The following is a 25,119-nucleotide window of genomic DNA, read 5'->3' as shown; positions in this document are numbered from 1 at the left end:
ACATTTTCCCAGCACTTGGAAAGCCAGCTTTATCTCATGCCTCCTCCTACAGACATCTGCATCAGCTGGTGGGTGCCCGCCCTCCCCCACCCCCCAACCCTGCCTCCTCAAATGTCTGGGTCCCAGCATCAGAACTGCTTCTCCCTAATCTTATGAGTTTTAATAATTCAAGCTATTTCTCCTTGTTGCCTCAGTCCTATAGGTATTAGCTCTTTCCTGCAGTTGCCATCTCCATGATATCTTGAGTTCTCTTTTCACCTTCCAGTTATCTAGTCAACAAATTGACAACCAGTTAGTAATTCTTTAGATTAAATTCTCTCTGTTAAAATAACTGGTGTGGTTTTTCTTTCTTGAGCAGACTTTGATTGCTATAGAAAATGAGGATGATGCTCACAGAAAGAGGGAAATAAGAAAATCATAAAGAGGCTGATGATAGATTTGCATCTGGACTCACTGAACTTATCATTTTGTCTTTATCACACAATATTACATATTGACTGTAAAAAGTAATTAGAAAATACAGATGAGCAAAAAATTCAAGAATTATCCATAATCTATCTCTGGGAAATGAGCACTGTTAACTTTCTTTTGGTGTTTAACTTTGCAGATGTTTTTTCGTGTACATAAAAATGTAAAAATATTCTATATATTTAAAGAAAAACAGAATCATACTAGGTATACTGTAGTACAGTCTTCTTTTATTATCATTAATGCCTTTCTTTGTCCTGAAATATAAATATATAACTGCCAGATTTGTCTTCCAAAGCATGGCTATGGATGGTTAACCTTCGATAACTTCCTATTTTTTTAAATCATGCTTTATGTTTAACACAGTACTTTACATACATGATTTAATTCCCATGAAATTCTAGATGTTATTTTCTATGTTTATTAGCCTAACTTACATAAAAATGAAGCTTAGGGAAAATAGTGACTTGCCCAAGGTCACATAACTAGTAAGTGGCAGACCCAGGGCCTGGAAATTGTATCTTCTGACTGCAAATGCCATGCTCTAGTCAAGCTATCACATTGTTTCTCTATTTTACCCCAAACCTTCAATGGTTCACATTGTTTCCAAATCAAAAACCTAAACTCCTTAACCTAGCATCCAAAGTCTTCCAAAATCTAGCATCAAGCAGATCTTCTAAATTTTCCCTACAAATAACAAATCTCCAGCTAAGCCTGACTGCTGCTGCTGCTGCTGCTAAGTCGCTTCAGTCGTGTCCCACTCTGTGTGACCCCATAGATGGCAGCCCACCAGGCTCACCCGTCCCTGGGATTCTCCAGGCAAGAACACTGGAGTGGGTGGCCATTTCCTTCTTCAATGCAGGAAAGTGAAAAGTGAAAGTGAAGTCACTCAGTCGTATACAACTCTTAGGGACCCCATGGACTGCAGCCTACCAGCCTCCTCCGCCCATGGGATTTTCCAGGCCAAGAGTACTGGACTGGGTTGCCATTGCCTTCTCTGAGCCTGACTGCTACTGGGACCCTATACATTCAGTGTTGGGAATTTTGCTTATTCCATTAACTTTTTTCACCTGAGATATCTTTGCCATCAGGTAACTGAATGCTTGCTAATATTTTATCTACCACGAATGAAACAATACAAAATCCTGAAATGAGTGAGATGACACGTGGGAATTTTGTATACGTGGCATTTCCAATCAGTAAATTATAAACTAACGTTGACAAACTGTGTGTGTACTCAGTCACTAAATCATCTCTGACTATTTAAGACTCCCTGGACTGTAGCCCGCCAGGCTCCTCTTTCTGTGGGATTTCCTAAGCAAGAATACTGGAGCGGGTTGCCATTTCCTTTTCTAGGGGATCTTCCTGGCCAGGGTTTCCTGCACTGCAGGCAGACTGAGCCACCACCTGGGCTTTGAGGGATGAGCAGAATAGGGCGAAGGGGTAAAAACTTCTGGTATAAAAGAAATAAGTGTAACATACAACATGGTGACTAGACCGATAATATTACATTGCAAATTTGAAAGTCACTAAGAAAGTGAAAAAAAAAATTCTCAAAAGTAAAAAAAAATTTAACTTTGAATGATGACAGTTGGTAATTAGATTAACTGTGGTGATCATACTGAAATGTACACTAATGTTGAATCATTATGTTGAACTTTTGAAACTAATATAATGTTGTTTGTTAATTACACTTCAAGTAAACAAAAACAAAATCCAGTTTACATTTAGATATAAGGAATAGAGCCATAAAAGCAAAGGAAGAAATAATTGATGTGTTATTATATGATCACTAAAAAAATTTCCTTAATATACATGAATATAGGTAAATTAATAAGAAACTGTCCAAACTAAAATAGTCTAAGGATATATACTATACTATATACACACAAATACCAAATATATATTTGAAATAGTGTGGCTTATTATGACTAAAATTTTAATTAAAACAATAATAATATACCACATAAAATGCTGAACTTGCAAAGATTTGAAAGACTGTTGTTTCAATATTGAGAGGAGATTTCAGAATTAGAAATTCTTACATCCCATTTTTGAAAGACCATTTAGGAATCTCTAAGCTTCCAAGGTGCTGCAGTGGTAAAGAATCTACCTCCAATGAAGGAGATACAAGAGACATGGGTTTGATCACTGGGTTATGAAGATCCTCTGGAGTAGGAAATGGCAACCCACTCCAGTATTCTTCTCTGGAGAATCTCATGGATAAAGGAGCCTGGCGGGTTACAGTTCATGGGGTTGCAAAGATTTGGACATCACTGGGAATGAAGTTTAACAACCTCTAAAAGTTTAAAACAGACAAAATTGGATTCTGCACTTCTAGTACTAAGGATAATCTCCATATGCTTATTGTAAAGATATTTTTGGAGAATTGCTTTTGTAATGAAAACCTGGAAATCACCTATTTTGCCATTAATAGGGGACTGATTAAATAATACAAGATACATATTCATATAATAAAATATTGTTGAGTCTAAAAAAATGAGAGGTGTGTATATCCAAATGCAGAAATAAAATTTGAACAATTCTTTTATGTAAGGGAAATTAAAAATAGAAAACATTAATGTTACATATATTAAAATGAATAATAGTTATCTATCAATGAATTATATACAACATGAGTAAGTCATAAAATAGGCATTAACAACCTCTGTAATATTCTGTACTGTCAAAACTTTTTTTCCAAAAGAGTACTTCTAATTTAAACAGTCATTACATTTTTATTTTGTAAAGCCAAGTCTTAATGACATTAACTTTATCCAAGAATTCTCCATCAATAAAAGTGTTCCATAAATATTTCAGGAAGAATTCTTTTCTCCTGTATATTTTTTCACATTAAATAAAATGTGACAAATACTTATAGTTCTCACATTATATTGCTTGTTTTTCTGTTTGTTTAGTTTGACTTACATCTCCTACTATAGTAAAGGTCCTTTGTAATAGAGCCCAGATCCTACAGTAGAAATAAACATTATCATCCATTATCCATCTATCTATCTGTCTATATCTATCTGCTCTATCTATCTATCTTCACATCCATACTTCCTTTCCACATAACACAAATTGATTGCATAAAAATTCCTTTACCTTTCAATCAATGCCCCCTTTTTCTTAGTTTACTCAATCAGCTTAATTACTCATTCTAAAAAATATTATTTATGGTACCTTTCTTGAAATATTCTTCCATATCATATGTCCATTCAAACTATCTCAGATTTTAACCTTCAAAACCTTACTGAGCTTTTCAGAATACTCAATTATTTGAACTTGGAAGGCTCATCAGTTTTTATTTTTACAGTGTTTAGCAAGTGTTGGTATTTGTATATTTTTGTCTTTTATTGAACACTGATCAAATCTTTTTTAAAAATTAGAGACTGCTTTTGAGAATTAAAAACCCATGCATTTTTGTCTCTCTCAAAATAGAAGCTCCTAGCGGGAGATCATTTTATTACATGTCTTATAAAGTCTTAAGAAAGAGTGTTTGGTGGATTTTATAAGTGAAAGTTGTATTTTGTGGGTGAATTTTGCCATTTACAAGACTACAGATATAAAATAAAGGGGAAATGTTGAATAAGCTTTATTATACAAGCCATACTTGTATAAAGCCTAAGATGGCCTTATCTATAACCCTATCAGTAAACAGTTTGCAAAACACTAACATAAAGTTTGTCTCTAAAGTAGGAAATCTCTTTTGTAACTCACATGTGGTCAACAAAGTAGCCTAAATAATATATCAGACTAACAGGTGAACTAACCAGAAGCAATCGCATTAATAGTCTCCTCCTTATTAGGTTATTTTTTGTTTAAGTTTTTAAAGTCATAAATAGCTTATATGCTTATTAGGGCAGACCTCCCCCCTCCTTTTTTTTTTTTTTTTTTTAAACAGGATGCTATCTAGAGGCAACATGTAAACAATGAAAGGGAAATACGGAGGGAAAATGCTTTGGGGAGTTGGAGAGAGCAGAGTGACAAACATTTTCAAGATGGGATTGGCAAATTGACTTCCTGCAACTTAATGAAAATATCTGCATAGGTCAAACCCCACCTTTGATGTGAGCTAAATGGATTTCCTTTGGTGGTGATAGAAGAAAGAAGAGGCACATGATGAAGCAGAAATTACATGCCATAACCTCCCCAGAAAGCCCGCAGGCTCATGGCTATAACCATATGAGGGGCTCTATGGAGTCCCAGAATGAAAAAGAACTATGTGTCTACATTCTATTTCAGTCCTTACAAATTTCTGATTTTTTTGCAGCTATCTAAGAAAAATTTGATATTGTTGTTGTCTAAGCACATTTAAACTTCAGCTGAAATAACTGCCAAGTGATTCATGCCTATGTAGGTGAACATAACGATTGTATCTGAAGCCCCAGTGCGCCATTTTCATTTCACTTTAAATAAAAAACAAAATGTATCTATGTCAGTCAGTGCCCTTCTGCTGTACTCAGAGGTATCAAACAGGCTACAATTATGATTGTGAAGTGATTGTGTCACATTGGAGGAAGGTTTATTGCTTTTGAGTCTGCTAGGCAGTAACACATTCTGTTTCATATTACTCTTTATATCATTGTTTGGCTGTGACTAGAATAATCAAATGCCATCAAATGCTGTCAAATTCAATTTACAGTATTTTTCATTGAAGCAGGCTTTCTGCATTATATTTCCTGTTTTCCCTCTCTATAGCTGCCATGGAATAGTCACTGTAATCATGAGCTTTATTTACAAAACCAACAGAGTGAAGCCACATCCTGGTCTATAACAGATACTTTATTTCCCTTTATTCAGAATAGGAATTTGATGTGCTTTTCTCATACAATTAGCATTAAGTAGATGAAAGAAAACTATTCCAAGAGGATGAGCATTTTAGAGGCTGCTCTAACGTGCTAAGTGTAAAATGTAAATTCACATTAGACAGTTTTACATGTTTGTGTGTATTTGAATCAGAAATATTATTCTTCAAATTAATGTTTGCTGAGAGGAAAACATTTTGCTTGCTCATTCTGGGCAATGTCATTTACATAAAAAGAAAAGCAATGATAACTTTGATCCATCACAATCTTCCTATAAACCCAGACATGAAGGTTGGTCTAAATCAAAGGGTTTTACCATCTTAACAAGAGGAGCCTAAACTAAGTTTCACGATGTGTCTAGAGTGCAGGACCAAACAAGGGAGGGCTAGACTGCAGGAGAGACTACCAAAGGATGCTCGAGTGGGATGGGGATCTGAGAAAACTTGTGGGCTTTGTATGCCTGATGTAAATAGATGGCTTTTGGAAAGGGGTTTTCATCTGCAAAAACTGTCTGCCCGAGTCTGTCTTAGAAAGTGTCTTTTCTGTTGCACTGCTATGATCTGAATGAATGTGTTCCCCCAAGTTGATATACTGAAAGCCTAACCACCCAGGTGGTGATATTAGGAGGTGACTAGGTCATGAGGGTGGAGTCCTCATGCATGGGATTAGTGCCCTGACAAAAGAGTCCCCGCAGGACCTGCTGCCACTTTTGCCACTTTTGTGAGGACACAGAGAGAATACGGCCATCTGTGAAGCAGGAAGTGAGCCCTCACCAGAGAGCAAACCTGCCAGCACCTTGATCTTAAACTTCTCAGCCTCCAGAACCATGAGAAATAAATACCTGTTGTTTATAAGTCACCCGAGTTATGGTATTCTTGTCACAGCAACCTGAACGCACTAACACAGGCGGCCAGCTCTCAGTGGCGGGTTCTCTTTTCTCGTCTCTCTGTTTCTGTTTCACTTTCTCCTTTCCTGCTCTTTCTCTTCCTCCTTCTCTTTGCTTCTCTCTCTGTATCTATTTCTTTTCTCTCTCTCTCCTCCTCCTCCTATTTATTCACTATATATGTAAAGAAAACATTAATTTAAAACTATGTCTGTGTTGATCAAGTGAAAAATGGATCAAGGAGCTCAATGTCCTCAAACCAAACTGCCCAAGGAGTCTCAGTCTCTCTCAGTCTCCCCTACCCCGCTCACTGTCAGTCTCACTCTTTTCAGTCTCTCTTCCTTCTCTTCCTTCCCCTTGCTCCTTCCCTCTTTTCTTCATTTTTGGTGGACACACTTAGCTGATTATGCACATCATGGTGAAAAGAGGTTGCACTAACACTATCAAGTCAGCCCAGCGGAAGCCTCAAAACAGAAGGGGCCTTGCAGGGTGAGCCCCTCTCTCTGCCAATGAGAAGTGCCATCTTTTGAAGAAGAGGAAAAGCCCTTCCAATCTCACATATTAGGTGGTGAGAAATAACTAGACTTCTTGTCCTAGACCTGGTTCTTCCTCTGGAATGACTCTGGTTCTTGGCCATTGAACCTCCAGAGGATGGCTGTAACTCTCCATCAAAGGGAAGGCTTTGGGGGCTATGAGGTCTCATCTTTCAAAGAGGCTCAAACATAAACGTCACATGTTAGTTGTAGCTTTTTCCCCTTTGAAATGTGTAGAAGTATCCAGTACCAATTTTAGTTTCCAGTAGATGCTCAAAACACATGAATTCCCATTCATTCCCTTACGGAAATAGAAAAAAATATTTCAATCTACAGTACTGGAATAGTATACAATCTTAAATAATTAACAATAATAGTAATAGTCAATGTTACCTGTGAATAAAGTAGTTGATGATGACTCCATTTGGTTTCTTAGGTGGCATCCATTTAACCTCTATGCAAGCTGATCCCAGTGCCTTAAGAATAGGGGAATTTAGATCCATGGGGGCAGCTTCAGCTGTTTTAGCAAACATCCTACTGCTAACTCCACAACCTCCTTGAAAAAAAAAAACAACACCTTTAGTAATTGTCAAGTAAGAAAAAGAGCTACATGTACACATAGAAGGGTGGGAATACCATGAAAATCACTATATCTGAAATTTTGTATACACAGTTCTATACATACTTTAACTAGCATTTACATCTCTACAGGATTTGAATATTTAAATAAGAAATGATTTTTGGAAAATCCATTAACCACATTTTTGCATAGGCACAGACAATAAAGTTTATACCTTGAACTGAGTTTTCTCTAGTTTACTGCAGTTATTTGAGCCAGTAAGTGAAAATATGATTAAACTAAGTGTATGTGTGACCTGCTCTTAATAATAATATCTTATTTTGCCAATATTTAAAAATGATCGTTCTCTTGACACACAGAAGTCAAATAATGCATTTGAAGGATATGGTTTCAAATTCACAGGATACACAGAGATGCAGAAAGTGATTTTGCTTTTAAATTAAGAAAACTTTAATTTAAAGCCATTTCCTTGCGGATTAGCTGAAGATTGGAGCAAGGAAAACAATACTTTCCAACAGAAAATGTCTTGGTCTGATTTGTAGAGAAAAGCAGGCAAACTGACTCCGTTTTGGAAATGAAGCATAGCAAAATCACCAATCCCTAGTTCTAACCAACTCTGCGGGAAATAGTATTCATTTGGAGACAAAAGTTCCTAAGGACAGGAGTTTCGTGTTGAGCATAAAATTGGTAAATTTCCTTAATCTAAGGTGAAGCAACTTGTTTTGAGTTACACCTTTCTTCTCTTAGCAATTGGGTATTACATATTATATAACACTTGGAAGGATGAAGGAAGTGAGTGGGGCTCTTTCTCAAGTCCATACAGGTAGACGACGATTTTACTGACCACTAGCTGAAGCCATGAAACTGAAGGTGACAGTTTAGGGTCAAGAGACAGTTATCAGGGAAGCAGTGTAAAGTATGTTGAGATTCATTTGAGTGTAACTTAACTGCTTAATAATGTCTCCTTTCCTCCTACCTCACCCCTAAATAAAACTGAAATACAGCCAAGGTGAGGACATTTCCTAGGAGACTTTTGTATTGCCTATTTTGTTTTATATTACCCATGGTTTCTTTATGTGATCTAGGTGTTTTTCTTTTAAAAGGCTTTATAAAACAAGACTTTGCAAAGCCACCACTTTCATATATTTAAATATTCATGATTTAATGTGCAGAAATGCATAATTCTTCACTCAACGCAGGGCTCTGATTTTTTCTGAGTACAAAGTCCAGTACAAATAAGAAATGGAATGTTAGTCTTTGTATTTGAATTGAGAATCTATTTCTTTTTATTAAAAAAGATTTAAATGAAATTCTTTTTTATAAAAACCCTGGGCAAGTGTCTGAAAGACTTTCACCTTTTTGGCATGCTTGTATCCTTATCTCATACTGTGTGAATGGAGCCAAGTTTTCCAGAAGGATGGATTGATGATGACCAACAGAGGAGATCAGAGGTGTTGCACTTCCAGCATTGAGTAAGACATTGTACTCCACAGGCATTTTGGGGACAAGGATTCCTTTAAAGAGAGGGAATAAAACACATGTTTCTCTGTTTGGTCAACAAATGGTCAGCAAACGTTCATCTTTTAAGAACAGTGTATATTTAAAATTTTACACTTCAAGGTATACTAATGCTTAATATAGCAATTAATAATTGCAAGAAATTTGAGTTGGAAAATATTAGAGTGCTTATTCTAAAAGTAAGAAATGTTTATGATCTGTTTTCAAAAACAAATGAAATATAACAATTCTATTCAACGATATACTCTATAGACAAATAAAAACAAAAGCATGTTTCAAGGCAAATACATATGAGGCACTTAGAAATGATGTTATATTTTTCCTCGGTTTACTTACTCTTAAAGTACATAAAAATTCCCACCAGTTTTGCTTGTGACAATAATTTTTCTGCAAGCATTGGGTATGCATCTCATCTGACACAGATCCTTGACATAATAGCCCATAAAGTATCCAAATCACAGTCTACCTAGAGAATTCCCAGTGCATTAATTATTGAGTCAGGACAGTCCACTCTGTCAGTGAGACGCATGAACCTAAATATATATGAAATTTGGGTTTAAAAACTGTCATTTTTCACAATGCCTCCTAAAGAATGGAGGTCTTATCAGTTTAGCCTCTTCACAGTCTAGTCACAGAATTAAATGCTTGTAAGTTTTATTTGGTCGTGAACAACATGCACACTTTTTAAAGGAGAGGATATGAGCCTTGAATGAAGAATATAATGAAGCTTCCCACCAAAGTTTCTCATTGATTTGCTAGCTTCCAACATATGTGGGCTTCATCACTTACCTTTGTAATACTTAAATAAGTTTCTCTGCTACAGAGACAAGGAAATCCATAGTATAGGATTCAATAACCCATGAGAGATGAGGTCTAAAGAATTAAATGTGGTTTTGCTTTTTGTAGCTACAGCTCCAATACATGAGGGGCAGAAGAGTGAGCAGAAACCAGAGGTGTTCAGGACTTTATGTAGGATAGATTAAAATAAGGAGTCTCTGAAGGAAATATTGATCAGAATCGGAAGGATTGATCAATCGGTTCCTTTGGGAAGGTGCCAGATGGTGCTGAATTTGGCAACCGGGACTGAGAATTTAGAGCACCCCAATTAAATTGATGTTTTTGTCCTTATAGCTTAACTTCTATGTATGATCGATTCCTAAATTCCTATCTTTGACTTTATATTTATCCTGCATTGTGGATTTGTATTTTGAACACTCTACTTCACAGAGACCTCAATCTCAAGGTCTAAAAAAGAATTACACTATTTTCCACTCCCAAATGTGTTCTTCTTCCTGGGTTTTCTCTCCCCATTTCCCTACACCAGAAGCCTTAGAGTAAGACTCTTAAAAGTAGACCCTGCTTTCTCCACTCTATTTTATCTTTTATTTCTTCCAGAAGTTTTGGTTTTATATGCAATCAGCAACACAAGACTCTGCAGGTGTTAACATGATCTAACTTACATTTTAGAAAGATAGCACTGCTGGCAAGTGAATGATGGATAGAAAACGTGAACCAGGAGGAAGAGCTATCAATTTGAAAGTCATTGCACGGTTGTAGAAACAACACAAACAAAAACAGCAGTTCGCTGTATTCCTGTCTTATGTCAGGCATCATATATTATCTCCTTTAATATCACTAGAATGCCAACTTCATACAACTGGAGACTGTGTTCTCCTCTTCAAGGTAGTTCCAATGCTTAGATTTGAATACAGATCAGTAGCTCAAATGTTGATTGAATGAATGAATGAAACCAGAAGACAATATTGTAAGATAAATATTACTACCATTTTTTTTTAAATAAGAAAACTCAGGCTCATAGGAGAAACTTGTTACAGATATCACACAGATGAATAGAGGCAGCAAAACCTGAACTCAGGCCCATTCGAGACCAAAGCTTATCTCTCTATATTTATGCTGTCTCTTGATAAAAGACTTGGATTAGGACAATCAGAGGAAAAAGTAAAAGGATAATTTTGAGAGAACATGTAGACAGGCAGAACAAGTCTTGGAGAGAGATGAGATACAGGGGCAAAAGTGAAGGAGGAGTCAGAATTACCACCAATGGAACAAAATTATAGGTGAAGATGAAAAGTTCTGAAGAGCAGATTTCCCAAACTGGGATACATATATCCTGGACATTTGTGGACTTTTGTCAAAGTATTTTTGGAGACAAGGACAAACATGTCCCTCTTTCCCCAACTGGTTTTGACTTGTAGAATTTGTGAAACACACAACTCTCCTCCCCTATAACACTAGGGAACACCAGCAGAAACCCACTATTTCTAGTCACAAAAATGAGTGTGGATTTTTCTCCCTAAAATGCACAAAATTAGAAAATTATATGTGCAAGTGAGTGATGAGAACTTTACTAAATTGTTTTGAACATATAGTCACTTCCAAGTGGAACTAAATACATACCAGCCGAAAAAGTTTATGTGGGCAAAACCAGTGTGTTGAACATGTGCAAATACTATTTGTGGTGCAAACATCATTTAATTTTTGTCACTTACTATTGCTTTAAAATGATTCACCATGCGTAATCTTCCCCAGACACAGGATGAAAAGCATTTTGGGACCATGATGCCTCTGCTCAGTCTCAAGTAACAGAAAATTCTACATTATTTTATTTTTTTTCAGATATCACAGCAAAGATTAATACCTAGAAAATTTAAGTAAATTCATTTTCTCTTTAATGGAATTGTGAGTACATGTAATGAGCTCATTTAGAAGATATTCTTCAAGGCCTCATTCTTAACTGCAAGACAAAATTGGGAATGCTTTTCCTTCTCCCAGTAAGACTGCTATAATTAAAACAAAGTTTGAGAGTTGGATGCAGTGAGTTGATTACAGGGAGCATTGGAGGCTCTGAGTTCACTAATGGAGGAGAAAAACTTAAGAACTGTATTAGAGGTAAAATAAAAGAGCAATCTAATCAGAGTTTTCTTTTCCTCTACTAAAGACGATCTTTGGGGAGTACTGCTCCAAGTAGTAAAAGAGATTGACGAGTGAGTCAGGGACCATCTCGGTTTGCAATTTGACCTTCAGCAGAAGATATGGTTATGGAAATATCCCTCCAGAAGGTCTTGGAAGGTCACAGTATCCTGCCTCAGATTTGGGAATTTCTCCTTGTTGCCCTAGCGTAGTTTGTAAGGCAGTGGGGGAAAAGGTTGCTGTTTGTGCACACGTATTTATGACAAAATGAAGAGAGAAAGAACTGCCTGGACATTGAGCCTTTTATTGGAGTTGGCTCTCTTCAGATTGACTTAACATCCAGAAATATAATAGCATATTATGATTTAGCTAAAAAGATTATCAACAGAAGAAAGGGTAGAAAATGTGCCCCTGAATGATAAATTCTACAATACATTGTTTTTTGGATGTAGACAAACACATTGGAATTCAAAGTCAAATTTGCATGAAATTTTAAGATAAAAAGCAAGACCTTAAAATAATTTACAAGGTTATGGTGACTGCTTCAGGTTTTTTCAAACCTCCTCAGATTACATGTTTATTCTGTCTTCTCTGATCCTAAGATGGATCTTGTGGAAAAGTTTGACAAACACATTTTGGAAAATATACTATAATTCTTGATGAACTAAATAAACCATAGGATGGAGTCAGACCAAATCCCTCTTCTACTTTCCTTAAGTGAAGTGAAGTGAAGTTGCTCAGTCATGTCCGACTCTTTGTGACCCCATGGACTATAGCCCACCAGACTCCTCCGTCCATGGGATTCTCCAGGCAAGAATCCTGGAGTGGGTTGCCATTTCCTTCTCCAGGGGATCTTCCTGACCCAGGGATCAAACCCAGGTCTCCCACATTGCAGGTAGATGCTTTAACCTCTGAGCCACCAGGGAAGCCCTCTACTTTCCTTATTCCCTGGTAAATTCTCCTTTCCTTATTCCCTGGTAAATTCTCCATCCTCTGCGGACACCAGTCTCTTCATTTATAAAATGATGACACTAATAGCCACCTCATAAAGAGATGAAAGGATTAATTTAAAATGTATTGAAAATATTTTAGTTCATTACTACAACCCAGAAAGTGCCGAGTAAATGACAGACATCTCTATAAAACAAAATGAAATTGAGCAAAATGGGAAAAAAATACCCCATAGCTATGACACTGTTTCCATGTGCCCACAAACACTGCTGAACCCATCTTTTATATAAAGCAGTTATTCCAATTACAAATCAATGTTATATTGAATATAGTAATTATTGTTATAACAAAAGTTTGTTATCTAGTTTTATTTTTTACGTATACTTGGATATGTAAAAGTTGCAGCCTGTGAAGATAGCCTAGTCTTTATTCTTAGCAGTAATTTAGAGTGGTCTTTTGTTCAATTCGTCTGAGGTTGCACCTTATTATATGTCTGTAGTTTGTACCTTCTGGTCTGCTTCCAGTATCTTCTCTTAAAAGACAGGACTCCTAGGAGGTCAGGGAACAAAACTGTACTTAAACCATATTTCAAATATAGACATAATCTTGATCATGGCTGGTCAAAGCTTGTACCAAGAAAATGCATTTTTCACTTCTTGGTTAATCAGAAATAAATGTCCTTTACATACACCTGTAAGGTGTTGAAACAGAAAATGCTTCTTGAAGCTGTGAACATGTCAAACACTGACATGCACTTATTTAGCAAAGAGGGCCCCCTCCACTGTCATAGTTTACAGGAGAGTGACATGAAAGCCTCCTGTGTTCCTGCAAACCCTAGACCATCTGCAATGAGTCTGAAATGACCTAGCCCCCTGGTATTCTGACGACTAAATGAAATGAAATGGTCATATTTGTTAAAGTCAGGTGGCAAGCCACACGGCTTGGTTAGTTCCTGAGTTCATAAATTTATGTCAGAGCAAGAGGAGCAGCGGAAACTCATGTGAACCAATTTACCCTAAGTGCAAATGGCAGTTTTGTTATTTGGTGTCAAAGTTACCAGTCGCACGATGACAAGCTGCCATAACACATTTTCTTGTTCACTAAAGAACAAAGATTTCGTTGGTTAATATTCCTTGCAAGGCTCCTTTTCATAATTTACAACAACTAGATGCTGATAGGTTATTTAACATTTATGAAGTTAAGATGTAATCAGAAAAACCCTGATTATCTTTACAAATAAAAAAGTTAAATTATTCAACTTTTTTTTTCCTCTGTGGCTTCATTTCACAGCAGGTGCATACTTTACAATGGGACAAGTCAATCAAATAATTCTTTTTTAAAATCTTTTTTTAGGAGCTGGAGCAAGAACAATTCTAACAGGAAAACTATTGGTTTGATAGACGCATTTGCTTCAAACCACAGACTGTGCTTAACACAATGCTTTTAACAAATTAGCGGCATGTCTCCTTTGTAGAGATGTGGGTATGTTGGTAATTTCCTTTGGGGGCCATGGAAATGAAACTAGACCCTCTTAAACACACATCCATACCAACTCTATGGAAATTTTACATAGTTTGTATAATTTTATACCTTTTCTGTTCAACTAGATGGTAGAGTTTTTGACAAGAGGGACAAAAACTCATTCTTTCTTTTTTTAAACTCAAAACCTCTAGTATCATGCCTGGTACCCCCCAGAACGGGGCTTAGTAAACATCTTCACATTTGTTGAAATGAATAGATGAATCAATCTCAGTTCAGTTCAGCTCAGTCGCTCAGTCGTATCCGACTCTTTGTGACCCCATGAATCGCAGCACGCCAGGCCTCCCTGTCCGTCACCAACTCCCGGAGTTCACTCAGACTCACGTCCATCGAGTCCGTGATGCCATCCAGCCATCTCATCCTCGGTCGTCCCCTTCTCCTCCTGCCCCCAATCCCTCCCAGCATCAGAGTCTTTTCCAGTGAGTCAACTCTTCGCATGAGGTGGCCAAAGTACTGGAATTTCAGCTTTAGCATCAATCTACTCAAATGTAAATGAATTACATCCTGTGAAATTTTAAGCTGCAAATAAAATGATCCTACTGGGTTACTGGATGAACTGCCCCTGAACCACTTTGTCTTTGTATATGCTTGCTGTATCTATGGCAATAGTTTTTTCAGTTTTGAACTGGATCATGGTAGAATGCAGAAGAAAATAATTTGCTTTACACACTGTTTAGATAGAAAAATAGTGTAAAAATGTGGAATAGTGTGTTTGCTCAAAGAATTTGGAGTGAAATTTACTGCTAGTTGGCTCTGACACCTATGTGATGAATCACCTAGAGAAAAGCTTTCAGCACCGAAATTAACTTTTCTCATTAGCAACAAAGGGAGAACATTGGATGTACCACAAGTTGTTATGAACATTAAATGAGATATGTGTTAATCTCTTCGAAAATGCCAAGCACACATTAGAACTCAAAAAGGTAAGATAAATTTACTAAACACCAAAAGCAAAGACAATGAAAGCAAAAATGAACAGATGGGACTACATCAAACTAAGGAGCTTCTGCACAGCAAAGGAAACCATTAATAGAATGAAAAGACAACCTATGGAATAAGAGCAAATATTTGCAAACCACATTATCTAACGAGGGATTAAATATCCAAAGTATACGAGGAACCCATACAATCCAATAGTAAAAATTTATAACCCAATTTAAAAATAGACAAAGGACCTGAAAAGACATTTTTCCAAGAAAGATATACAAATGGTCAATAGGTACATGAAAAGGTGCTCACCATCAATAATCAGTGGGTAAATGCAAATCAAAACCACAATGAGATATCATTTCACACCTGTTAGGATCTCTGTTATCAAAAAAGATAGGAGATCACAAACGCTGGTAAGGATGTAGAGAAAATGGAAACCCTGTACACTGTTGTTGGGAATGTAAACTGATACAGCCACTATGGAAAACAGCATGGAGGTTCCTCAGGAAAAAAAAAAAAAATTTAAAAGTAGAACTACTACATGATCTGGCAATTCGACTTCTGGGTATATAATCAAAGTAAATGAGATCATTATCTCAGAGAGACAATTGCACTGCTGTGTTCACCCAAGCATTATGCATGATAGCCAAGGCATAAGAACAACCTAGATGTCCATTAATGGATGAACAGATCAAGAAAATATGATATACACACAATGGAATAGATTTAAGATTAGAATACTGTTCCATCTTAAAAAAAGGAAAGCCTGCTGTTTGCTACAACCTGGATGAAACTGGAGGATATCAAGTCATATAGCCAGACGGAGAAAGACAAATACTGAATGGTATCATTTATACATGGACTTATTTTTAAAGAAAGCTGAACCCATAGAAACAGACTAAATGGTGGTTGCCAGGGGTTGAGAGGATGGGTGAAATAAGGAGAAATTAGTAAATGGTGCATACTTTCAGTTATAAGATGAATAAGGTCTGAGGATTGATTGTAAAACATGGTGACTACATAGATGATAATACTGTATTGTGCAGATATGCAGATAACACCACCCTTATGGCAAAAAGTGAAGAGAACCTAGGCAGAAAATGAAGAAGAACTAAAGAGCCTCTTGATGAAAGTGAAAGAGGAGAGTGAAAAAGTTGGCTGAAAGCTCAACATTCAGAAAACTAAGATCATGGCATCTGGTCCCATCACTTCATGGCAAATAGATGGGGAAAGTGACTGACTTTATTTTCGTGGGCTCCAAAATCACTGAAGTTGGTGATTCCAGCTATGAAATGAAAAGATGCTTGTTCCTTGGAAGTTATGACCAACCTAAACAGCATATTAAAAAGCAGAGACATTACTTTGCCAACAAATGTCTGTCCTAGTCAAGGCTATGGTTTTTCCAGTAGTTATGTATTGATGTGAGAGTTGGACTATAAAGAAAGCTGAGGGCCAAAGAATTGATGCTTTTGAACTGTGGTGTTGGAGAAGACTCTTGAGAGTCCCTTGGACTGCAAGGAGATCCAACCAGTCCATCCTAAAGGAAATCAGTCCTGAATATTCATTGGAAGAACTGATGTTGAAGCTGAAAGTCTAATACTTTGGCCACCTGATGCAAAGAACTGACTCATCTGAAAAGACCCTGATGCTAGGCAAGATTGAAGGCAGGAGGAGAAGGGGATGACAGAGGATGAGATGGTTGGATGGCATCACCGACTCAATGGACATTGAGTTTGTGTGAACTCTGGGAGTTGGTGATGGACAGGGAGGCCTGGCGTGCTGCAGTGCATGGGGTTGCAAAGAGTAGGACACAACTGAGCAACTGAACTAAACTGTATTATGTAACTGAAATTTGTTAAGAGAATAGAACTTGTATTCTCACCAAGAAAAAAAAAAGAAAGAAAGGAAAAATGAGAGAATATATGAGATAATGAATATGTTAATTAAATTAATGGTGGAAATAGTTTCACAATGTACACATATCAAATGATAACATTATACACTTTAAATATATTACCATTTGTTAATTACACTCAGTAAAACTGAAAAAAGATAGGCAAATTAATACACAAAATAAACTACAAATTATTGCAATGATTTTACCTTTTTTCTGAAACTCAGCACTACTTGCCACTTGTCTATGGCACAAATAAGAAGCTTGAAACAACTGCCAGTGTTGAATTATCCCGATTAATGTGACATGAATACTTTAAAAAGTCTTATGCCAATTTGACTTTAAATGGACAGTATCTGATATAATACACTGCATTGATGAGTTCACTGGACACCAAGATGTTTAATGTCTACAGAGAGGCCAATAGCTATCCCTTAATTAAAACTTGATTAATAAAAATCATTTATATTCCTAAGCAATATTAATTTAAATGATTTCTCAGTAGAAGAACTGGCAATAGAGGTAATGGACTAAGAGATAAATGTGAAAGGAAAGGCACCAGTATTTCAATATTATGCATCAAGCCTAAATAACTCATTAACTTTAGTGAGAAAAAGCGGATGTTGGATCCAATGACATTGTTAATTAAAAGATGATTAAGGGCTAGGATAGTTCAAAATAGAGTCATCACCTTGATAAATTAGAAAGTCCCATTATTACCTTCAGAGTTTAAATAATTTTGAATGTTTGGATTCTGAAATGGTAGGGATGCTTATCTCAATTTTTAATCTTAGTAAATCATTTGTGTCCCATGAAGTATTTTCTACTTCGTTTTCTAAACTTTTTCAACCATTAAGATAATATATATCCTTTTTCATCTTTAATATAAATGTTTAAGTTCTGACCCAAGGTTCAGAGCAGGTAAAAGGTAAGAAGAAATGTTTAGGATTAAATTAATCCTGTTTAGGCTACCTGTAGATTCAAGTAAGAATGGCCAGCACAGAGCCAGTTCCCACTGAACGTGGGTTTCTACAGGAAAACAAGTGTCTGAATAATTTAAAATGGCAGAAAATCTAAACTTTATTTATATTTCCCTGAATAATAAATTTTAGGTTTTCTCACCATTTTCTTTCATTATTAATTCAGCAAATATTTTATAAGGATATGTTATTTGCATGTCATCTAATTTGAAGATACAAATGGTGTACAAAAAGTGGAAATCTTAATTTTCTAGAGTTTGGAGGGTTTTGATAGTCTTACTACTAACGTTTATCAAGTAATATATGAGATAAAATGAACCAGGATTTATATGGGAGGTAAGAGAATGTCTCTTGTTGTTGTTTAGTCACTAAGTTGTATCCGACTCTTTTGTGACCCCATGGACTCTAGCCCGCCAGGCCCCATGGGATTTTCCAGGCAAAAATATTGGAGTGGGTTGCCATTTTCTTCTCCAGGCAATCTTCCCTACCCAGGGATCAAATCCTCATCATCTGCATGGCAGGTGGATTCTTTCCCACTTGAGCCATCTGGGAAGCCCAAAAGAATGTCTACCAAGGTGTTAAAAGCCTTTCTTTTTTAATTAATTAATTAATTTTAATTGGAGGAAAATTACTTTACAATATTGTGCTGCTTTTGGCCATACATCAACATGAATCAGCCACGGGTGGAACCTCTTTGCAGTTAATTGAGAAATGACTCTCATTCTCTCTCTCCTAATTAAGATCTTCCTGGGCTTGGAATCTAGTTTTGCTAAGTACATGTTTCTGTACTTCTGGATGGATCAGTAAAGGATTCTGGTTACTAGTTTCTTCATACCGCAAGAGATATTTTCCCTTAAGGGGTTTGCATTTTCCATAATTAATTCCTTAAAACCCACCCCCCCACTCCACCCAAATCATTTGGTTTTCACCAACACCTAGTTCTGGGTCTTGGCCCTCTGGGCTACTATTTCAGAAAACCTAGTTGCTGTATCATAAATCTGAAAGACTTTGAGCAATAAAAAGAAAGTATGATATGAATTCAAGGGTTAAGCTGAAGACAGGAAGGATTGCTTTTATAAGGCAATAAGTAGTAGGCAGCAGACCTGAGTCTGAGTCTTGACTCAACTGGGTGATCTTAAGTGAATTACATTACTTCTTCAAGATTCAAGTTTCTTATCTTAATATTTTGATGATGATACTACTTGTTTTCCAAAGTTTGCAAGAGAATCATAGTAAGGCAGGGAAAGTGCTTATCAAAGTGTTTGGCATAAACTAGGAATTTAACAAATGGCAAATATAAACATGTAATGTTAATGAATATGTATGATACTTACCATCATTACCACAATTTCTCTTCCTTGGAATATTCTCATATATTTTCTGGGCTGTACCCTTTTACTATTAATAATAGGACTTATAATAATAATACTATTTATAGATAGCATAATAATACAATTTATACCTATCATTGAAATAATAACATGTAAACTGAGAGCCCACTTAATTGCCAAAGTCATTTTTTGTTGCCAGGCAACCACAGAGACTTTTTCCTCCCAGCAACTTACCTATGTAAGGTTACTCCATCTTTACTGACCCAAAAAAGTATGTGAAAAAATCAGTTAAGTTAACCATTAGTTTGGCTTTGGACATTCAAGGGACACTAGTCTAATCCACATTGTCAGAGTTTTATTGTAACTGATCACTTTTGCCTGATGTGGGTGATTCATGGCTACTACACTTGGAGCACATCACAGGACCTACGGCAGGGGTCTGCAACCTCTAGACTGCAGACTGGCACATCTTGTCAGATTAGCAGCGGCATTAGATAAGAAATGAAGCGCACAACGTGCTTCTAATGGCGCTAGTGGTAAAAACCCTGCCTGCCAATGCAAGAGCATTAAGAGACACGGGCTCAGTTCCCGAGTCAGAAAAATCCCCTGGATGAGGGCATGGCAACTCACTCCAGTGAGTTGTGAGAACTCTCTTGCCTGGAGAATCTCACAGACAGAGGAGCCTGTAAGGCTACAGTCCATGCAGTTGCAAAGAGTTGGACATGACTGAAGCAACTTAGCATGCACCCCCACAAAATGTAATACATGTAATGTGCTTGAGTCACTCCAGAACCATCCCTTGCCCCCTGGGTCTATGGAAAAAAGATCTTCCATGAAACTAGTCCCTGGTGCCTAAAAGACTGGGGACCACTGACCTAGGGCGCTTAATTCCATCCAGGATACTTTTATTCATAAAGTTGGGCTTGAGAACTTATCTTTGCACAAGCTTTCCAGGTGCTTCTAATGTTCACTCAGGTTGGGGAACTACAGGCATGGACTGTCCATTTTCCAGCTCTGTGTATGATGTAATCACTTTGTAATGGCAGGATCCTATGATGAATACATGGAAAGCCCTTGATTGTCAGCAAATAAACAACCTCCAGTTATAACACGTTTGTTTTCTTTCTGTTTAAAATATATATTTGTGACTCTTCAGGAACAGAAAAATGTTTTTATTATCTAAATCAAAACACAGCATGAGGTACTTTCCAATAAAATCAGCTGTAGATTATACACAAGTTAAAATCATCTGCCTGTTTACTGAGTCCAAAATCCTTCTAGGCACCAGGAAAAAAGTTTAATTTAAGATTTTAATCTTTCCATATATTATAGGGTTCCTGTAATGGATTTTGTGCATCTGAAACTAAAAGATTGACAGGTCTGGATATTATAGATTTATTAACCACTGGTTACAGTGTTAGAGTTAGCATGTAAAGCGTTTCTATGATATCCCTCAGGATGTGCTACAACAAATGATTTCTACAAAGCCTGAGGTGGATAAGGGTTAAGGAGACATTAAAAAGCAAAATTCGTGTTTTATTTCAAATGATCCTTTTTTTAAGTAGAAACATTATACATTAAACATAGAAATATAATGCTGAAGTCAAAGAAAAAAATGTCAAAATTCTAGGAAAGAAGTCTCAAAATTTACAAACCCAGTTTTGGAGTCTAGAGTTTTATCATTTTGAAAGTAGGGGCCTTGGGATCTAACAGATCTTGGGACAAATACATATTTAAAATTTGTAGAGATGTGGATAGACCTAGCCACTGTCATACAGAATGAAGTAAGTCAGAAAGAAGAAAACAAATATTATATATTAACACACATATATATGGAATCCATAAAAAATGGTATAGATGAACTTATTTGCAAAATAGAGACACAGACGTAGAGAACAAACATGGATACCAAGCAGGGAAAGGGGAGGGATGTTATGAATTGGAAGATTGGGATTGACATATAGTCCCTACTATGTATAAAACAGATAGCTAATGAGAACCTATTATACAGCACAGAAAACTCTACTCAACTGTCTATGGCAGCCTAAATGGGAAGGAAATTCAAAAAAGAGAGGGTGTTTGTATATGTATATCTGATTCATTTTTGGTACAATAGAAACTCATATAACATTGTAAACAACTCTACTTCAATAAAATTAATTTTAAAATAATTAAAGGTAAAACTAATTACCCAAAAATTATCACTACCTATAGAATATCCTTGCCTGGAAAATTCCATGGACTAAGGAGCCTGGTGGGCTGCAGTCCATGGGGTCACAAAGAGTCTCACATGACCAAGAGACTGAGTGCAGTGTCTGCACACATAGAATATTATACAGACCAGATAATATATCAACTATATAAATTATCTCATTTAATCATTATAATAACCCTACATGTGGGTGCTTAATTATTTCCATTTTACAGATGGAGATAATTGAGACTCAGACAAACTGACTTATTTAAGGTCAGCGAATAGTACAAATATATGAAGTTGTTTATATGTAGAAACTAAAAAAATGTTACAAATGAATTTATTTACAAAGCAGAAATAGAGTCACAGGTGTAGGAAACAAACTAATGGATAACAAGGGTAAAAAGGAGAGGGATAAGTTGGGAGACTGGGACTGATATATACATACTACTGTATATAAAACAGATAAGTAATAAGGACCTAATGTAGAGCACAAGAAATTCTACTCAAAACTCTGTAGTGGTCTACAAAGGGAAGGAATCTTAAAAAGTGAATATATGTGTACGTATAACTGTTTCATTTTGCTGTATAGCAGAAACTAACACAACTAAATCAACTATACTCCAAAAAAAAATTTTTTTTTAAAGAAAGATGTTTTCAAATCCTTACTGAGTGTAAAGTCTTAAGATTAGCAACGGCAATTTAGGTATGTCATAATGTGAACATGATAAGGAATTTAACACACCATGGAAAATTCCTGGTTGCTTGGCTAGGAAACCATCAACTTTACTTACCACCCTGAACTTTCCTTTATGTTCTTTGAGAACCTGGATAGTAGAAGACCCTGGGCCAAATTTGAGAAGTCTCCAGCCATCAGGCTGAATCTGACCTTAGGCTGGCTCTGTGATGCCTCATTTTACTTTGTGGGGCAAAAACATCACGACACCATAAAAACGCCATGGAGAAACATGCTAAAAGGAGGTAACATAGTCATGCTCTTCCATGAAGAGAGAAATAAATTCCATAAAAGAACATATCAATTTGCAGATTAAAAAAATATATATATTTATTTGGCTGCCCTGGGTCTTATTTGCAGCATGCAGGGATCAAACTCAGGTCTCTTGTACTGGGAGCATCAAGTCTTACCCACTGGATCACCAGGGAAGTCCCTAAATTTGTATATTTTTCACAGTAGGAGATTTGGGTTTTCCTCTGTTAAAAGCAGAGTTCAAGAATATCTATGCTTCTAAAACTGAGATAAGGATTACAGCACTTGATAACACATTCTGGTGTTATTGATTATCTCCTGATTTGTTTAATTTAGTATGTTACATATTCATTTCAAAACAAAGGTGAAAGGAATCATTTATATTTAACAACTAAATATATTAAGCAACTTAGTTTTTCTTTGCTTAGAAAGTCTTGAGAGATTTTTGTCTGTGGATTTGACTCAAAAAAGACCCTTTTGTCTTTGTTCTTAGATTATGTTTGTACTTTGTTCTTAAAACCAACAGCAGAAGGATGTTGGTTCATGAGAATTTAAGTTTTATACATTTAGGCCTTTATGTTATGTTTATGACTATATTACCTGTTTTGACTGAATCATGTTTAATGAAAAATAAGTCTTTGTTAATTATTTTACAAAATAGATCTGTTGATAGCCCAATTGACTGTTAACCAATTATTTTCAGTACCATGTAGAAATGTGACTAAACTTAACCTGATGGGGACAACAGGGTTTTGTGTTCATTTCATGTTTCAACTTCATATTAAGAATAGATGTTCAAAATAAAACCACATATCTTTGAAGTGCATAATACAATAAAAATCAGTTTTAAATTTTACTGAAACAAAACTTCCATATACCTTGCATGTTAAAAGACAAAGCAAGAAGATTTCACTGTAATCTTTAACCCACAGAGTTAATGCAATCAGAATTTTGGCTAAGGATGATTATTATATTCCAAATAATAATGTACTAAACTACAAAAGCAACCCACTATTAAGTCAATGGTTTGATGGAAGCTCAAAGAGGAAAAATTCAGCCAACACAACTGGTCACAACTCAATGTATATGGGTGGAGTGGTCCATTTTTTTTTCTGAATCCCCATTCACTACTATAACACCAATGATTCAATCTGGGGAATCCTGTTGAAATGAATGTTCAAGGTAATTCAGACCTATATGACTTACCTTGGGTATGTATGAAGAGATTTTTAGGTGCTGCTGGTATTGGAAAGTATTGCTTTGATAGAAATGTATATATCTAAGTATCTATATATCTTCATCTGCACATCTACACCTATATCGATCTATATGTATGTATATAAATGCTTATGCATATAAACACTTGTGAGTGTGGATAAATGGTTATGCATATAAACTCTTGTGAGTGTGGTTTGGTTTATTCTGTTTATACTTATCCAGAGACAGATTGTGTCTTTCTGACTTAGTAAATTCACATTTTCATCCTACCTCCAGTTAATTTCCTCTAAAATGTTTTATACACACACACTAGTTCTATTTCTTACCTGGTGGTGTCCAGGCTACAAATATGGAATAAGGCCCGATTACTGTGATGTTATATGGAGGCTGGATTTCTTCTGGCGTTAATATAGGTGTCTGTATAATGTACTCATCACTTGGACTGCTGCCACCTCCAGTTGTGGCTTCTAACTTATAAACATATCTATATTTCAAAAAGAAAGAATTGTGATAAAGCAATGCACAGGGAATTGAACATTGATTGTTGAGTTTTCTATCTATTGCTTAGTCCTAAATTTGTGACAAGCTGCAAATTCCCTGCTTCCTATTCAGAAACTTGACTATAGAGCTTATAGTTTTCCTACCACAGGCAATGCTCTCTCCACTGTTTTGGTCCTTTTCCCATTTTATTTTTAACCCTTGAGTAATTAATTGCTTTTCTTAAACATTTCAGGAAAGTCTTGGAGTGTGCTGGTGGAATATGGAGGATTCAAATGAACCTTCTCCATCTTTAATGGCTTAGAGTTTAGGAAGTATGTTTAGAGAAAGATGTTTCTAAATTGATCTGCTACTCTCTACAATAAAACTAAATTGAACTCTACTCCCTGCAATAAAACATCTGTTGATCCAAGATATATTTTATCTCTGCTGAGAAATGAATGGGAATGAATTGCAAATATGTGGAACTTTCCCCCCAATCCACTGATGTCTATACATAGTATCACAAGTAGCGAAAACACTATACCAGAAATAAAGGCAGTTGATGTAAAACAAACCTCTTTAAATCTCTTTTCTTGCTTGTTTAGGGATGCATGTTTTTGAAGATCATTTGATAATTTAAAAAATTTAATGCTTTGTATATTTTGTATACTTAAAAGTTCTCATGTCAAATAAAAGACTAATTATTTATTTACATTTTGAAGGAATTTCACATCCTCTGAGGACTAGTATAATGAGCTAGTGCTTGGGTCTTCAGTCTGAAATAGATTAAGAGATCTCATTAGCTATGGAATAGCTAATACATGAGGAGATTAATCAACCAATTGATATAATATTGTTTCAGGTGGAGATGGACTTATTCTTGATCCTGAAAA

General features: G+C 36.0%; 1 protein-coding gene across 1 annotated transcript in view; it reads right to left on the bottom strand.

Annotated features, from left to right (window-relative positions):
• Positions 1 to 25,119, bottom strand: part of USH2A (usherin) — a 922,740-nt gene that overhangs the window by 154,426 nt on the left and 743,195 nt on the right. The window contains exons 57-59 of the mRNA XM_040262869.1: positions 24,073 to 24,230; positions 8,628 to 8,786; positions 7,086 to 7,248 (exon numbers count right to left, since the gene is read on the bottom strand). Of these exons, the coding sequence (XP_040118803.1) occupies positions 7,086 to 7,248; positions 8,628 to 8,786; positions 24,073 to 24,230 (480 nt within the window). The remainder of the gene's footprint in view (positions 1 to 7,085; positions 7,249 to 8,627; positions 8,787 to 24,072; positions 24,231 to 25,119) is intronic.

This window comes from Oryx dammah, unplaced genomic scaffold (genome assembly GCF_014754425.2).
Source record: "Oryx dammah isolate SB20612 unplaced genomic scaffold, SCBI_Odam_1.1 HiC_scaffold_21, whole genome shotgun sequence".
NCBI lineage: Eukaryota > Metazoa > Chordata > Mammalia > Artiodactyla > Bovidae > Oryx > Oryx dammah.
The sequence above is the reverse complement of the archived record's forward strand: the minus strand, read 5'-3'. Positions and strand labels throughout refer to the sequence as shown.